At 51.7% G+C, this 17,122-nt stretch overlaps 7 protein-coding genes across 7 annotated transcripts; 4 read left to right on the top strand and 3 right to left on the bottom strand.

Moving 5' to 3' along the window:
* Window positions 1-215: 215 nt before the first annotated feature.
* Window positions 216-1,890, bottom strand: BDV37DRAFT_277690 (uncharacterized protein; the record flags this gene model as incomplete). Its single annotated transcript, XM_032085843.1, has 5 exons — window positions 216-266; window positions 696-1,047; window positions 1,108-1,225; window positions 1,289-1,667; window positions 1,729-1,890. The coding sequence occupies 5 exons, from the start codon at window positions 1,888-1,890 to the stop codon at window positions 216-218; spliced, it is 1,062 nt and encodes a 353-aa protein (XP_031947366.1).
* On the top strand, window positions 1,478-2,493 carry BDV37DRAFT_235571 (uncharacterized protein). The gene is made up of 2 exons (XM_032080515.1): window positions 1,478-1,667; window positions 1,729-2,493. The coding sequence occupies exon 2, from the start codon at window positions 2,009-2,011 to the stop codon at window positions 2,255-2,257; it is 249 nt and encodes an 82-aa protein (XP_031947365.1). The 5' UTR covers window positions 1,478-1,667; window positions 1,729-2,008; the 3' UTR covers window positions 2,258-2,493.
* A 404-nt stretch (window positions 2,494-2,897) lies between these two features.
* On the bottom strand, window positions 2,898-3,848 carry BDV37DRAFT_277689 (alpha/beta fold hydrolase; the record flags this gene model as incomplete). The annotated part of the gene is made up of 1 exon (XM_032085842.1): window positions 2,898-3,848. One exon carries the CDS (start codon window positions 3,846-3,848, stop codon window positions 2,898-2,900), a length of 951 nt encoding a protein of 316 aa, XP_031947364.1.
* A 420-nt stretch (window positions 3,849-4,268) lies between these two features.
* Window positions 4,269-6,050, top strand: BDV37DRAFT_235569 (cytochrome P450). Its single transcript, XM_032080514.1, has 3 exons — window positions 4,269-4,492; window positions 4,551-5,747; window positions 5,836-6,050. The coding sequence occupies exons 1-3, from the start codon at window positions 4,286-4,288 to the stop codon at window positions 5,971-5,973; spliced, it is 1,542 nt and encodes a 513-aa protein (XP_031947363.1). The 5' UTR covers window positions 4,269-4,285; the 3' UTR covers window positions 5,974-6,050.
* Window positions 6,051-7,648: 1,598 nt separating this feature from the next.
* Window positions 7,649-11,557, bottom strand: BDV37DRAFT_290233 (PrpF protein-domain-containing protein; the record flags this gene model as incomplete). The annotated part of the gene is made up of 7 exons (XM_032088670.1): window positions 7,649-8,518; window positions 8,586-9,018; window positions 9,124-9,192; window positions 9,421-10,338; window positions 10,394-10,790; window positions 10,861-11,382; window positions 11,506-11,557. The coding sequence occupies 7 exons, from the start codon at window positions 11,555-11,557 to the stop codon at window positions 7,649-7,651; spliced, it is 3,261 nt and encodes a 1,086-aa protein (XP_031947362.1).
* A 921-nt stretch (window positions 11,558-12,478) lies between these two features.
* On the top strand, window positions 12,479-13,566 carry BDV37DRAFT_277685 (mitochondrial carrier domain-containing protein; the record flags this gene model as incomplete). The annotated part of the gene is made up of 3 exons (XM_032085841.1): window positions 12,479-12,622; window positions 12,683-13,014; window positions 13,074-13,566. 3 exons carry the CDS (start codon window positions 12,479-12,481, stop codon window positions 13,564-13,566), a joined length of 969 nt encoding a protein of 322 aa, XP_031947361.1.
* A 425-nt stretch (window positions 13,567-13,991) lies between these two features.
* On the top strand, window positions 13,992-15,797 carry BDV37DRAFT_267614 (major facilitator superfamily domain-containing protein; the record flags this gene model as incomplete). Its single annotated transcript, XM_032084054.1, has 5 exons — window positions 13,992-14,272; window positions 14,325-14,552; window positions 14,610-14,683; window positions 14,738-15,162; window positions 15,249-15,797. The coding sequence occupies 5 exons, from the start codon at window positions 13,992-13,994 to the stop codon at window positions 15,795-15,797; spliced, it is 1,557 nt and encodes a 518-aa protein (XP_031947360.1).
* Between the last annotated feature and the right edge of the window lie 1,325 nt (window positions 15,798-17,122).

The following is a 17,122-nucleotide window of genomic DNA, read 5'->3' as shown; positions in this document are numbered from 1 at the left end:
CGTCATAGGTTTTATTGACTCTACCAATTACAGCCATTTAGTGGGTAAGCGAGGGTTGCATCGGCAGATAAGGGCCAGAAGTAACCCTGACAGGGAAACTGCTTATTGCTCCATGCATAACCCCCGCGGGCATCTGCAACGCCTTCCACTAGTTTCAAGCCTCAACTGCGCCAGCGAAGGAACGTGGGTGGGGGCCACACCAACTCCGGAGAATTTTAATACGCCTCGAGCCATGCCGGCGGCAGGTCGTTCCAGCCTTGGACAGGCTAAATTCTAACGTCAGAGGCAACGCTGCGTCTGCCGGATTCACATTGGTCAACGGCTTTGGGGCGGGGTGAAACTTCGGCACTTCCGTATCTCAAGGCTGTTTGTGCTGATCTCAGCCTGGTCTCACTGGTATCTATACTGGGCAGAATTGACAGAGGTCATTGGTCACCATTCTCACTTGGACAGATCTAAATCTATGGCCGCATTGTGATCGACATCTTCAGTGCCTTGCCCGCCCAGGGAGATACATGTCAACGAACTCACCGGAGCTACAACGTTCAACACGAGCCGATATTACAGGCTTACAGCCAAGACAAATGTCTCTAAACCATCACGGATGTCATACGGCCATATCTCATTTTGCATGCTATATTCAACAGGATCTGGAACCCCAGCTTTCGCCCCCACGTATGTCTCCATGTTCATACCATATCTCTCGGCGCCCTATTCGGCAAAATCTGCTCCATACTCGCGGTGGGCAAATCCCTGGCCGACTTATTCCCCGACTTACCCTGGAATGAGCCCGACCCATGGGCACCAGAGCTCGATTGAGTCTTGGAGGAAGACCGGATGCCCAAGTATGACATGGTTTCCGAGGTCAACTTCATGAAGGGTGTAGTCAGTGGGCGGAGAGCCGGCACACTGCCGATCATCATGGCAATGTTGCGCTCCATGCCCGCCCACATGAGACCCATCACGGTCGTGTAGGAAGCATCGCTGATCCCGTTTTTGAGGCCCAGGCCGGATTCAATGGTGCGGATGGTGGCGAAGACGCCCGTGCTGGTTCCCGGTTAGTCATGATAGGCTTATATGAGTGGAGTGAGGGAGGTAGTGACTTACATGACGCCGAGTCCCATTAGCCCACATAGGATGATCTTGTTTCCGCGACTGACCTGTAGGTCTTTGAAGAGGAAGAATGGGAGAATGGATAGGAAGTAATCGGTGACGGCGGACCAGGCTGTCGTGCGGATCTTGGTTAGTCGTGGATTGGTGAAGAGGACTGTGACTGATGTATGCCTACCTCCCTGAAGCAGCACAAGGCTGATCTCAGTTCTGAATTTCCAGCATGTTCCAGGAATGAACGGGTTCCAGGACTTGCGTGGCGGATCGCATTGTGCGTACAACGAGATGATGACCACAGTATTGACCGCGAAGACCAAAAACGCAGTCAGGTAGCACGTTACCCGTAGCACGGTATGGCGCGACCCCTTGAGGATGCGCAGGTAGGATAGACAGATGGAGATTTTAGCAAAGCTTAGGGCATTGATGCAGAAGACCTGCGAAAGTAGATCATAGTACATGGCTGTGACGGCGTCATGCTTCGGGATGTAGACTAGGTGACGTCCCAGTCCTTTGTCCACGGCGACAAAATCGAAGACAGTCGCTATTAAGGCTTGGACCTGAGGATGGACCGAATTAGTTTCCGCTGCCCAAGAGTGTAGAGCGGGATGAATGAATTACCAAGGCAAATATCATGAGGTAGTCATCCCAGCTCATGCGAGCATATACGCTGCGAGCCACACCCCGCAAGGACACCACGATGAAAGCGCATACGAAGGTGACGGTTGTTCCGACCAGGAGTCGGTAGCCGATGCTCACATCAGGCGGCCGGGGGCCTGCCATTTTGTCCATCTTTTACAAGAGTCAACGAGTCAGGCAATGAAGAAAGCAGAGAAGGAGAAGACAGGTGAGGGGTCAGTTCGGCTCCGAAACCCTGGGTGTCCACGCTTTGAAAAAGAAAATGTCTCTTGGGCTAGCCAGCGCGTGGGCGAAGGTATTGCATGGTTGTGACTCTGGTCGTTGGCCCCATTGCAGGCATGTGCATACGGCGTCTCCGGTATCTCATGAATACGGAATCAAGACCGGATGGTCATGCAGGAATACGAAGAGGGTGTCACACGTTGCGAGTAGGAGAATTGACATTCTGCACCCTAGTCTGGGCAGAGAATATGCCTCCCACTGCCTAGGGACAGGAACAGAAATACGATAGTCGATCTGTCGCACGAACCTCCTCCTACCCCTGCCATGCTGACGGGGAATGGCTTATAATAACCTCTGGATATTGCCATGCTTACTGCGCCTCTCACCACCAGTCACTTTTACATGGGGCTATTGGCATGTACATTTCACTTATGCCGACTTGCATTAGTGGGACAGATTTCGGGGCAAAAATAGCAATGAAAGCAACTGCCATGGCGTCCGGACGTGGGGGCCAGTCGGACCTGATAAAAGGATCAAACAGGTTACATGAAGAAACCATAATACTGACTAGGCTGAGTCGAGAGCTAAAGCTAAGCATTACCCCGCTAGCTTAGCAGCTCACGTAAGACTGGAAATGCCAGACCTGGCCAAGAAGCTAATGTATAAGGAGCTATTTGCCTGGATAATATATCCGAGACGCTTGGCAAGGAGAAAGCCGAACGAGATCCCCGCTTCAGTCAGTCCGAAGATGACAATAATTGGGCTCGCGTGGGATGTTTTATTTATAGCCACTCTCTAAACATTTTCTACGGTCATGGATTGGACATGGTCGCCCTTGCTCCCTTGGTAGACTCGAGGTAGATAGAAGGACGTAAATTGAAAACTACTGCCATGACTCGTATTCATCCTAAATCAAATAGGAAAACTATTTACAGAATCTTGCCCAGAAGCTCGTTTAGCTCCTGCACCACAAACTCCGGGTTGTCCTTCTGGATAAAGTGCCCTGCATGGGGCGCCTGCAGTGGCCCCTTGCTATACTCAGCCTCAGTAATCTTCGCCAACCCCTCGTTGTACTTCTGCCAGTATGGGTTGACGAAGCGGTTGGTGACAGGCTTCGGGGGTCCCATCTTGGCAGATTCTTCCGCAAAGGCATCAAAGTCATGCCCCACCACCGTGACGTAGGGGCCATGGCCATCAGGGCCCTTTAGCAAGGGACCGTCACTGGCGGGGAGTAACTCACGCAGGTTGCGTCGACTGAGACCTTCTTTGCTGCCAACATCCGGGTGGAAAATGCGACGCGCACCGGCCCGCACGGCGCGAATGGCCTCCACAGGGAGGGGCCCAAGGCTAGCGGGATCGAAATCGGGGGCATCGGGGTCGGGGAAGACCGATACGAAGTCTGAGTTGGCCAGCACGCTGTCCAGCAGCAGTAGACCGGCCACGGTGCCGGGGTATTCTTGAGCGTAAATTCGCGCGAGAGCGCATCCGATCGAGTTGCCTACGAGAACAAGAGAGACGGAGTCTACATCGGCAGCGCTGAGTTTGTCGGCGGCAATCTGGGTGATGAGCTGGCGCAAGTCGCGGACGGCGGTCAGACAGTCATGACCGTGCATGGGGTCCTCTGCGCCGGCATCCGAGGGATCGCGATCGGTGGTCTGGCCCTGGCCATATCGATCGTAGGTGAGGAAGGCTGGGGTGGGTTTATCCTGGCGGAGAGCTTTCAGTTGCGCAATAACCGGTTGCCAGAAAGCCTGAGGCAACCCGAGACCATTGAGAAAGACGACCAGGACGGGCTTCGAGGTGTCCTGGGGAGACTGGTAGCTGTAGCTTAGCTGTGCCGAGGGCTTGGTGGTGAGGGCGAGAGTTTGAACATCCGCCATGTTGTGGGGGGCCAAGCGATGAGGCGCGGGAGGATGAATAAGGTGACGAGAAGCAACACGAGAAAGCAAATGCGAGACGGTCGGAGAACAGAAATCTCACAGGCTGAAGGATGCAAAGGCCAAGCTTGTCGGGGTTTTTATACGCGCTGGAGATGCGGCTGAGGCTGAGATGAGGGGTAGAGGCGCTTTGGCGAGCTTTTTTCTGCTTGTCTCATCTTACGACCGGCAATTTCTTTGTTGGTCTCAACGCTAAAATGCCAGCTTACGATTGGGGCCAAAAGGACACCCACGAGCCGTTGGTCTGCGTTAGGGCTGACGGGCTTGCGGCTGGCCCCCACCCGGTATACAACATGATACCCTGATCTCCGTCTACAAGAAGGGTACAACGCGCCATGTCCCCGTAGAATGGCATTACCACCAGTTTTCCATGCATCATCATGGGCCAGCCCATTGTAGAGACACTTCTGGTCTTCGGAGCCTTCGGGCTACTTTGGCTCTCGTATGAATATCTGCGACCGGGGAGTCTCCTACGGCGGCTAGCGGGCAAGGGGCGTAGGCTGCCTCCCGGTCCCCCAGGACTCCCTATCTTCGGAAACATGTTCCAATTCACGAGAGCCCGGGATGCAGGCTTATGGGGCCCGTTCGTGAGTCCAGGTTTCTTGCCTGACGCCGGTCTGAGTCACTAACGCAGATCGCCGACAGCTGGCTTCATTACGGCAATACGGTCCGATGACGACGCTGCACATGGGCTCCCAGACCTGGGTGGTGCTGAATGACCCGCAAGTAGCTACGGATATTATCAATAAACATGGTAAGATCACCAGCGAGCGGCCAGCGATGCCCATTGCTAGTGATTTGGTCAGTCACGGTTTGCGCACCGTGATTCGTCCCACTGCTGCGTGGACCGAGGGGAGACGGGTGATGCACCACCTGCTTAGCGGATCGGTTCTGCGCATATACGGTAACTGGCAGGAGATTGAGTCGCTCCAGATGCTGTCTGCTTATCTACAGGAGCCCAAGCGCTGGTACGCGCATCACTATCGCTACTCCATTGCCGTGCTCTACCGTCTCGTCATGGGTGAGAATCTCTCCAAGACACAGGCTGAGTTAAATGACTACCAGAAGGTCACGATGGAGTTCACCTTGAGCTTGCTCAACAGCATGGTGGACTTCTTTCCCCAGCTGGATCGCTGGATCCCCACCTGCCTGCAGTGGTGGCGGCCCTACTGGGCGAAAATGGGCGACTTCCATCATCAGGTGTTCAAGTCGTGGTGGGACCCCATTCGCGATGCCGTGCATCAGGGGACAGCCAGCTCTGGCTTCGTGCGGGACACACTGCTCCATCCGGACATGCGGTACAAGGGCACCGAGGAGGAAGCCATGTACCTCGCTACGTCCGTCATCGCCGCCGGCAGCGACAATAGTCGCATGACGCTCAACACTTTCATCATGGCGATGATCAGCCATCCGGACACGATGGCTCGCGCTCGCCAGGAGTTAGACGCCGTCTGTATCAACGAAGATGGTACGCTGAGACTTCCTGGCATGGTGGACTTTGAGCGTCTGCCCTACCTGGCTGCCATGGTCAAAGAAGTCCTTCGCTGGCGGCCCACCACTCCAGTGACGCCGCAACATCAACTGACGGCCGACCTCGAATATGAAGGGTACCGTTTCCTGAAGGGGACCTGTTTCGTAGTCAATGGGATTGCCATTAGTCAGACATGCGAGAAGCCAGATAATTTCGATCCATCGCGCTGGCTGGACGGCAACGAGGGCAACATCGTACATAATCTCTGGGCGTTTGGTGGTGGACGACGTATCTGTGTCGGTTATCGAGTTGCCCAGCAGGCACTATACGTGGCTATGGCACGAATCATATTCTGTTTTGATCTTTGTGCGGTAAGTGCTTCCCTTTGTTTATGTCTTCTGTCGTACTTCGTTCTCCTGTGGTTTCGGACGAGGGGGCGTGTTGCTCACTCAGGGATAGGATGGCCCCATCAACACTCGGAAACTTAACCACTTTCACATCCATAACGAACCCTTTCCTGTTAAGGTGACGGTTCGTAGCCCCAAGCATGAACTGTTGATCAAGGGAGAAGCAAAGAAAGCGGGGACAGCTTGTTGAACAGTGACCTAGGGGACATACGCTAGGCAAGTAGACGCCAGGCCGACATCGCGGAAGATTGCATCGTTTTAGACAGCTCGCAAAGGTATAAGGCGTATGTGTATATAGTAATTGCTTTTATATATTTTAATGTCAGGTAAACTATATCTTTACACCTCTGGTGCAGTTCTTGTGGATGTGTCGATGAAAGTCACTTCATATTGCTAGGTGGTATAACTGTCGGGAGAATTATGTTTTATACCATTGCTAAGGTAATTGACCGAGATGGAAATATTGTATATCGAGGATCACAAGGCGAGCTCTGTATAAGTGGGTAAACATTGCAAAAGAGCTACTAGAGAAATGTAGTGTAGACCAGAGACGTTATAAAGCGGGATAGGAGCGGTGTGCTTTGGATGTATATAGGGGATAAAGCTATGGTTAACGATGAGGGATATGCTTCTATTATAGGCCACATCAAGCATATTATCATTCGAGGTATACGCCGTTCCAATATATCTTTGTCTAGAGTAATTAGATAACTTATTTAGTGATGCTGGAGGGGAGAATATCTTTCTGCGCGAAATTGAGGAATATCTCGTATCGCATCCATCGATTAGCGAAGCCAGTGTTGTAGGGATTTCTGTGTTGGTAATACAGCGAAGTTGTGGGCTGTTTTCTTAGAGTAGTTGATGATACTGCGAGGCCAGACTACCAACAAGTCATAGAACATGTTGGCAGTACTCTCCGCCATCACAAGACGCCGCAGTATATGTTCTGGATTGGCGATTCGGGGGTGGGCAGCGATTTCCCCAAGACTGGCAGTGGGAAATACCAGAAGTGCATTCTACGGGAGATTGGGTGTCGTCTAGTGGAGCAAAACGTGACTAGGGCTCGCGTGTAATACATCAGCTTTTTGGCAGTAAACAGAGATTTGCTATCGTGGTTGGTGGTAGTCCTGCGCGGAAATATATCCAGGTCGTCTGTGTTGATGAGGAAGCGACAAAGAGCAATGGTTGCATGGCCACATGTATTGCTATATCCGTGACCATGTATATAGAGGATGCCCATATGGGATTGTCTAGTGTCTGCTAACTCATTGTTTGGTGGGACCTCTCGGCCTTCGCCTTTTATGCAAGGAATGTTACGGGAAATTCCATTGCAATAGTCTAAACAGGAGGTTGGGCATCATTGTGAAAACCCAGCTACTTGATCGCCTCCATTTCCAAACGTAAACTGTTACAGGGCTTGGCTGAAGCAGTGGTAATTCAATCGGGGTCGTACAACTACGTGAACCGGCTTTCTGCCTGAAAATCGCTCCATGTAAGCGTCTGGTTGGTTTGCCCTGACCACAAAGAACACCCGAGCTCGCGTTTTGCCCCTCTATACACTAATCCTGGCGAAAAGCAGATCCTGAGCCACGATTGTTTTATTTCTCATAGGTCTGAAATGGCGTCTTGTGGAGACATCGCGTGATCCATGATTGGCTCGTGAGACGGTATGTTGATATCCATTAGAGATAAAAACGGCCTTGATCCCAGGGAATGGCAAGGTTGCCCACATATGGAAATAAGTGAAAGGATTACATCGCAGTAGTTCAGAAGCGGGCATGATGGTAAAATATGCACCCGGGAGGGAATTCAGACCTTTGTTCTGGGAAGTTGGATAATGTTAGGCTACCTACAACTCAGGCTACCTACAACTCATCCTCCTGTATATAGTACCGAACTTTCCCCTCAAACAACCTCCGTGCAGTACGCGACACTGCGCAACTAGCGACTTCTCCGCCATTGGCCATTTCCACATCCACCTTGATTGTTCCTTGGCTATGTTCAATTAGTACATCGCGCGCCAACCCAGCATGCTCTTCTTTCTGGTAGTCAGGTGGAGGTGACTGCGCGGGAGTCGGTGGCAACGTCCCATGCATGATAGAACCCATGGCGGAGAGACCCGCCACGATTGTACCAGGGTAGCTTAATGCGACGGCTATTGTCACGGCGCCTGTGAGCTGTAGGCTGGGATGCGGTAGCCCCATGGAGTAGGCTTGTATGCGAATATCTGGCCTAGCCTTGATGCTGCCGCCAGCTTGGGTAATGGTTGGGGGAAAAACGAGTGCAGCTTTGGGCGTACCACGAGTCCTACCGGCGGCTTCGACGTCTGTTGCTAGCCCCATCGCGACTGCACCGGCGCGGCGGATGGACTCTACAAGATCATTCCGATCAGAGTCGGATGGATTTGTTCCGAGAAGGGTTGCCGATATTGATGTCGTATCGATGAGGACAAAAGGGTTCGCCGAGTCAATAAGTGTTACACGAACGTCGAAGGGCTCACGGCCGGGCATGAGTGGCTGCACCCAGAGTGTCTGCTGTTGCTGGTCTGCGGAAGGAAAAAGCTTCCCAGTCATACTGCCAAAGGGTTTGACAAATCTGCACTTGACTTCGCTCCCAGGCGTTTTGACCCCAGAAATGATAAAGTTGCCATCCTCCTCATAGTCTCCTGAGCTGTCGAGTGTGACAGTCTCGATGACTATCCGATCTGTATTTGTGTTGTAGATTCTTACATCCATCTATTCGTCGGAAATTAACCGTTTTGCTCTTCCTTCTGCAAACTCTCGCCCAAAGGACAAAACATACCTTGGTCTGTTCTCGCTGAGGCTTGATCAGGCCTTCCTGGATGGCAAATGGTGCCACACCCGCAGTCATGTTGCCGCAAGTACCGGTAAAGTCTACTGACTCTTTGCCTACAGCAACTTGAACAAAGGTCCAATCGATATCGGCGTCTGGCCTTTGAGAGCGCCGAACGACGGCAACCTTTGATGTCGTTGATGTCCCTCCGCCAACACCATCAATCTGTCGAGGGTCGTTCCCTCGAGATCCAAGAGCAGAGACCAAGTGGGGAGCCCAGTCAACCTCCTTCATCGGTAAATCCTTTTGGTGCAGGAATATTCCTTTGGAGGTACCCGCGCGCATGAGAACACATGGTAGCGCGTGGCGCTTCAGCCGCCGCGTCTTGGTGACCAGTTCAGTAGCCATATCGGGGAGATTAGATCGGGCAAGTACCGGCAGCCTCAAAGTCTTTGGACACAGTCCAGGCAGAATATCACCTGGGAGCCTTTTGGAGTATTCTTGGGTTTGGGATCCGAGTGCTCTGCTGAAAACTTGGGGCACTAACTTGTTCATCGGGCCAAAGCCGTGGCATATAGTGTGACTAAATATGGCCGCATTTTCAAAACCAGTAGCGCTCCAACCAATGTTAGTGTATAATTCCAACTCAAAGGATCGTTCCAAAAACGATCGTGATAGGGAATTGAAATGAGGCGACGGGCGGGTTCACACCTTTGAGAGGGCTCCACATCCAACGGGAGTGATATGCCCGCGGGAGGAAACGGCTAAACGGGCATTTCGTTTCGTCCGCGGGAACCCAGTGGACTACCATCACCAATCTGTAAAAGGGAAGCTATCTAGTGACGAACCATTCAAGCCAAAAAGTGGATCCTCTAAGGATGTAGGCTCGCAGTTTGTCGGTCTCCAGCCATACTGCCATTGAGACGTTCCGCTGGCTGTCTCCGATCGATGCGCACCATTGGTGACATCAATATCTGGACGAAGAGAAGCCTGGCTTCCGACGTGCCGCGCATTGTCCATCGTCACCGTTGCAGGAATATCGCATGGATGTAGCGGCATCCATGGTGCTCTAGACAGCTGGGTGGGGGTTCCGTTGGCCTCGTAATCAAGTAGTCTTGCTCCGCGGGTGCTATTCTCATGTAGAAAGCTCTGGATAATCCCATCGATATCTACCCAGTCCGATCCAGGGGACTGTATCGGCTGACCGGGACTTTTGGTGTTCGAATATCCCGTCACATTGCCACTAGTCAGGCTATTGTGGGTTTCGGTACCGGCGCTCGGCTGGACGCTGACATCGCCATCAGTAGCACGGTCATTGGGCTGTGGATCTCGCTCGGAAGATTTGACCGGTGGGTCTATTTCTAAAGCGTCAAGTGAGATATTGTCAATAACTACGCCAAGCCTTTTCATCAACCCTTGTACAATATTAGCCGCTTTCTTCACTGCTGAGTTCGTCTCTTGATTCTCCTTGAAGACGGCGAGGCAGGTCGCTAGGTTGGCATGTGCTATCGAGTCATGCCTACGTTTGGCCGCAATTCGGGTCAGAATCGTAGCAGCGACATATGTCGCGTACGATATCAGGTAGGGTGCTCGTCTGATAGAGAATGCACGGTGATAAGCACGCAGCAGATTGCTAGTATTTGATGCCGCTGAGGCGCACTTCATGAACGAATCGACGGATATCGACGGAGACGTGCTATACAGATGGCCGTCTGCTACAAACGGACGGTGCAACAGAATGACAAGTGAATTATGCATAGCACTGCCAAAAGTCAGTCCAGTACAACGACACTCTCAGAGCGAGTGGGCCGACTTACTGAAGGCTGGACACATGAGGTGGCGGGAATGCCACGCTGCGAGCTTTCCCAGGGTCAAACCGCAGATGTTCTGGCAACGTTGCCTTCCATTGGTCCAATCTCAGCTGCAGTTCATCCAGCATACTTGCCAGCTCAGCGGGACGTTGGTTTGAACTGCGTTCCGTATATATACAGCTTAGGATATCGCTCATAATGAGCGAGAGTTTGCACAGACACGTGAAGGTAGATATGCTGTACGCCGGCATTCCAGGGTAGTCAGGTGCTGATGTCGTATAGGCAAAAGGCTGCCAATGCTCGAGCTCCTCGTAGGTGTCCAGAAACTTGATTGGGACAAGAGCGTCTGTGTCTTTCAAGCTAACGGGACGGCCTTGATACAGGCTCTGGATCTTGTCCACAACTACAGTTTTCGACTTTGGTCAGCCAGTCGGTTTATTCAAATGCGCCCTAGGTATATGGAACTTCCTTACCAAATGCACCCCAAAATACCCGCCGTCGAATTTCTAGATCCTCGTCTGAGAATCGGTGCGTACTGGTCAAGTCAACATGCATTCCCATGTCAATCAACATGCGGAACGCCAGACCAGAGTACAGCCATGCGGCACTCCTTTCATCTCCGAGAGCAAAGAGTGAGTTTGTCATTACAAGTAGTGCTTGAATTGTTGTGATATCACTATGATCTAGTGCACCACCTAGAAGTTCGCGGACTCGCTCGCGATACCTCCAGCCAGCTGTACGGACATCGTTTGGGTCTTTGCGAACCTCTAACCTAGGGCTGAATTTGGCCGCGCCAAAGTAGATAGCGTTTAGAAGTAGCTTGGAAAAGTAAGGACCATTGCAAGCCATATCTCTCATGAATGCTGGGCGGTATGTTATTAGAAATGAATGATGTTGTCGATTCCAGTGGAGCGAGAGGAGATGCATCCCTAGATCCGGATCAACACCATCAAAGTCAAGCTTAGCCTGGCGGAAGTTTAGCTGTTCCATCTGACCTGTTTCCTAGTTTTTCAGCCTCAAACCCGATATATCCTGGACATGATTGAATAATGAAATGGAATATAGCAGTATTATGGCCAAAGGTTATAATGATATTGGCGTGCACAGGGGTCACCTACGTTGTTTTGCTGCTTCAGCGACGAGGCCCCGCTCTACCCAGTCATCCGGCATTCGAGGGCGCTGATCCGCCCCGATAGATCGATCTTGAAAGTGATCTTCAAACAAAGCACTAGTCCGGCCGTGATAGCTGGACTCGCCGTTTGCTGAAACCAAAATGTGAGCCACTCTAGCTTCAGACGACCCAGTCGCATCGCCTCGGTCGATATCACCATTAGAACGGTTACTAGATGCTGTTCCTTCATCCATCTCTTGTAATTGGTCAACCCTACCGTCGCCCTGTGGCAACCGACCTGGATGAGAGCGTCCATCTTTGCCATCGTTCAGGGCGCTCTTCTCTGGAGACCTGCGGTGCCTGGGCCGGTTATGGCGCGTATCGCCAGCCTCCCGAGCTTTACTACCAATGGGCTCATAGACGCAGTCCTGTGCGTACGTCTTACAGTTAATGCAGACAGGCCGTTCATTATTGCATTTGATCTGTCGTCACCTCGGCTACGGTCAGCGTGGGGTACAGCCGCCAGGTCAGGGTCCTGAGCAGTCTCGCACCTTTCTTCTACGGCAGAACGAACAGGCCTCGATGGCACGTCGTCGACGGGAACGAAGCGATGGCTCCGAAGGGGGAACGGATTGGTTGCTGTGGGTAGACTCCATGAATATCAAAGTGGATGCAGATGCGAGTATAAAATTCCGTCCGCGGGGTCTTCAATCTTATCTCCGCCGGACGGGCTGTTCACGTGGACGGCAACACCCGACGATTGCCGACGATTTGAATGTTGCTGCGGAGGGAATCGGGTATTGGGATCCCGCGGCAATACTTCCCATCTGATGGAATTGAAGCCATGGCCGACCGGTAGTTAATATCCCATCCAGGACTTTGCTGCTCGTTGGAGCCTTTCACTACAGTCATCTACCTCTACTCCTAGAAGCTGTGAGGTCATTGACGACCCTCGTATTTCAAGTTCAAGCATCTTCTCCATGGCGACCATTTCCGAGGCCCAGCTGCCGTCTACGGCGCCTGCACCGAAGACTCGGGCGCAAACGGCCAAGAAAAATGTCGTTTCTCCCGGCATCTCACTAGCTGCTGGAGCTGTAGCTGGAGGAGTGGAAGCAACCGTCACTGTGCGTTTATCCTCTTCCCTGTTGTCTCGCCCGCCCCACTGAACTCAACCCGTGCCACAGTACCCCTTTGAGTTTGCTAAAACACGAGCTCAATTAAGCCAAAAAGCTGCCAGCGGTATTACTAGTCCGATTTCTAGGAATCCTCTGGCTGTGATATTGCAGACGGCGCGCCATGATGGTGTTCGAGCTATCTATACCGGTTGCTCCACCCTGATTCTCGGGACTGCCTTCAAGGCCGGGGTGCGTTTCTTGTCTTTTGACACTATCAAGAATCTCCTGGCGGACGCAGATGGAACGCTGTCACCAGCCCGGGGCATTCTGGCTGGCATGGTCGCGGGTACGGTAGAGAGTGTAGTCGCAGTTACTCCCACAGAACGGATCAAGACTGCTCTGTAAGTCTGTTTCCTACCATGCTTCTTCATACGCTGATAGGATTCGTGCGAAAATACAGTATCGATGACGCACGATCATCCACCACACGTCGCTACAAGGGTGGATTCCATGCCCTCCGGACTATCGTTGCTGAGTCCGGCGTTAGTGAGGTCTACCGCGGCTTGATCTCTACGACAATGAAGCAGTCGGCCACGTCTGCTGTACGTATGGGCTCCTACAACGTCTTAAAGGAGATCGTTTCATCTAGCACCAGCATCAAGGACACAAAGAACCCCGCACTGACATTTGGAATGGGAGCCACTGCCGGCGTCATCACGGTATACATGACCCAGCCCTTTGACACCATCAAGACACGTGCTCAAGGGGCCAACGGCGCATCGACCATGGAAGCGCTGCGAGATGTGCTGAAAGACGGAGGTGTGCGAGCCTTGTGGCGGGGAAGTTCGATGCGACTGGGCAGGCTGATCCTCAGTGGTGGCATAGTGTTTACGGTCTATGAGAACGTTGCCGCACTTTTGATGGGCTCAAGGGCACGTACTATCGATGGTTGATACTGGGCACAATTTTAGATTTGTTTGTAAAGGTATAGAATTATCAATTGAAGCGTGACAATATATCAAGAGTGCCCATCCCCGTCCATCTACCTCCCGCGGATCTTACGATTACTGTGAATGCCCAGAGCTCGCCAAGATGGACGCCATGGCCTCTCGCTTGATGTCTTGGATCCGCGCCAATGGGCACAGATACTTTCTCGTGTCTTGTTCTACAAAGCAAACTTTGTATACTCTTTCTCCCGCGGGATCCACAACATTGACAGTGCGGGGCCCCGCAAACCCCATGTTGTTTTATGCCCAGACAGCCCAATGTCGCGACATATATAAGGAACGTGGACTTGAAGACATATAGGGGTTTCCTCCTTCGAAATCCTTCTACGCTTCAATTGTTGTCCACAGACAAGCCGAACACCATCGCAATCATGACTCCATCGCTGACAACCTGCTCCTCTAGCTTAAAGGGCGAGGAAGAAGCCAATCGCATCACAGATGTCAAGTCAACTGAGAAGCATATCGAGGATGTCTCGGAATATAATGAGCAGCCACCTGCCGATGGCGTCTATATCGCGCCGGCAGAGATTCAGGCGCGGTTCGAGCTTTTGCGTGAGCTGAGCCCGGAGCAGATGGACGTACTCAATAAGCGTGTCCTCAAGAGGATTGACTGGCACATGATGCCCTGCGTCACACTCATGTTTCTAATGAAGTAAGGCCCCCTATCACCTTAGATATAGACCAAGGAACTAACCTTGTGTTAGTTATCTCGACCGGATCAATGTTTCCAATGCCCGTCTTGCCGGGCTACAGAGCGATTTGAATATGAGTGATACTGTTTGGAATGCTGGCATCTCGACATTCTATGTTGGCTACCTCGTTGGTCAGCTTCCTGGAAACTTACTGATGGCTAAGTCAAACCCACGTTGGTTCCTTCCAATCATAATGCTCATGTGGAGTTGTGGCACCATTTGTATGCCTGCTATGACCAAGTGAGTCATTGTCAAGAGTTCTTCGTGCGCCAGGGCCGGTGGCTAACAGTGCCATAGTGGCGTTGGGTTCTGCGTGGTTCGATTCTTCATTGGCCTAGCTGAGGCACCTTTTTTTCCTGCTCTCACTCTACGTAAGGAAACCCTTCCCTCTATCTACTACACCCGTTCTAAAGCTCATGGCCTAGTTACTTCTTCATGGTACACGAAGGAAGAGTCTCCGATGCGCATGGCCATCTGGCATGCTGGGAACACCATATCCAATATCATCTCTGGATTCTTAGCTGCTGGGGTTCTCGAGAATATGGATGGCATTAGCGGTCTGCATGCATGGCAGTGGTTCTTTTTGATCGAGGGGATAGCATCTATTCTTGTTGCTGTCGCATCGTTCATCTTCTTACCCGCCTGGCCGCATAACACTCGTTTCATGTCCGAGGAGGAAAGCCAGATGGCACAATACCGTGTGCTCGTGTCCAATGGTGGACGGGATGAAACCGTTGGAGGCACATGGTGTGGACTCAAGGACGCCGTCAAGGACCCTTTCACATGGTTCTTTTGCCTCATGCACTTTGCACTCGTTACCGCCCAGAGCTTCAAAGATTTCTTGCCGTCGGTGAGTTGCCTTCGCGTTTATGCAACAATATATACATCTCAACAACAGCAATCATTCAAAAGCCTATATCTAACCAGCGAACCTAGATCATAAAAACATTTGGTTTCGACACCATGACCACGTACCTCGTCCAAGCCCCTCCATATGCTATTGCCTATATCTTTGCCTGCGCCGCGGCGTGGTCCTGTGGCAGACTCCAAGAGTCAACTTGGCACATAGTCATTCCTATCATCATCTCTGCCGCTGGGTGCAGTATTCTGATCAGCACCCTCAACGTCGGCGCGCGGTACTTTGGAATTGTCTTACTCATATGTGGCACTTACAGTGGGCTCAACCTACAGTTGTCTTGGGAGACTACCGTGGTTCCCTCGCCGCGAGCGAAGAAAGCTGCTCTCATTGCGATTGCCAACTGCATCAGCCAGTCCAGTCACTGGTTCAGCCCCTACTTCTATCCAACCAGCCAAGAGCCATTTTATCGTATGGGTGGCGGTTTGGTACTCATGGGGTGTGCACTGGTGGCGCTGTCTGCCTTTGCTGTTAACTGGAGGGGTAGGAGGCTTAATAAAAAGTTGGACGAAGCCGAGGGGTGGACGATGCACTCGGGTAGCGAGAGAGGCTGGAGGTACAAACTCTAAGCCATAGTGGCGCATTATGATGGCGTTTGTCCACGTACCTAGTGTGTGTCTTACGACGTATGGGGCATGAGATCTAGGAAAGTGGGATGGACTACGGTGCAAGTTCGGACGGTCGACGCCAATGTACAATATTATACATCATGGTCACACCATGCTTGGAAAACATCAAGCAGAAGAGCCAACCCCTGTACCTCCCGACTTAGCGATAGAACACACACACGGCACCACGGAGAACCTAGTACCCGAAATGCCATGCTGTTTTCTAGCCATCTCTGGCAATGTTAATGCTCTCCACCTTAACGTAAGACTATCCTCAATCGTCAGTTTAGTCGGTCTGTCTTGGATGACCTCAATCGACCTGTGGCAAGATGCAATTTATATTCTTCTAGATCAGAAGGGCTGACTCTAGAACCCCAAATAGTCGCCTGGCTTATAGCCCGTGGATTCACCTTCCTTGTTGGTTTCTCAGATCAACTCCCTATTCTGAATATGATTGGAGATTCCAACTATACGTGGTTGCCGATTCTGGCTGCCTCAAAACCCATTCGAGCGATGTTCGCAATCATCATAGATATGCCACTCCACCAATCATGGGACTGGAGATACCGAAAAGGTCTTCAGAAGCTGCGAGTCTCATTGAATCATATCCCGCGTTTGAAGTGTTGTATAGTGGAGATGCATCGTTCGAGAAGGGTTCGATCCAAGCTCATGGAATCAGATCTCGACAGACTATGGCCAGAGCCTATGTTAATAAAGCATGGCTCGAACTGCGTCTAGAAACGCCGTATTAGGGCCCGCCGTATAGCGAAACATACTGTCGGGTGCCCAGTTACGCCATATGACTGCCGACAACTAATGTAGTCGATTGGCTACTCTGGTTCGATTGACGATATCCAGAGGCAGGGCACCTATTCGAAGAAGGCACGATCAATCAGGCACACACGTGGTGAGAGACATTAGAGATGTAACCGTACGCATTTGTCAAGATAATTTTTCTTTTTACCTTTTAAGCGATGGTAGGGCCTACTCGAAGGTATTGAAGGCTGGACTAACCATTCGATAAGCCAATCACCAAGATGAATGGAAGATGGCAAAAGGCTCACTTATCATGTTACCAAAGTTCGTCCCGTCCCTCTGGGCTTCAAACTTGGTCATTTTCGCCCCTAATGACCCCACAAGGCATCACTATTGAGAGTTTGCTATAGTCGGAAACAGTCCGATGTTCGGGAGTCAGAAATGGTTCTATTTGCCGACGGGAGCGTTATACCCGCGGGATCTCTAGGGCAAATTGTCTCCCGCGGATTTCGTCTATGGAACCATGCCCC

The sequence above is a fragment of the Aspergillus pseudonomiae genome (genome assembly GCF_009193645.1).
Source record: "Aspergillus pseudonomiae strain CBS 119388 unplaced genomic scaffold BDV37scaffold_1, whole genome shotgun sequence".
Classification (NCBI taxonomy): domain Eukaryota; kingdom Fungi; phylum Ascomycota; class Eurotiomycetes; order Eurotiales; family Aspergillaceae; genus Aspergillus; species Aspergillus pseudonomiae.
This window is presented reverse-complemented; position numbering and strand designations above follow the sequence as displayed.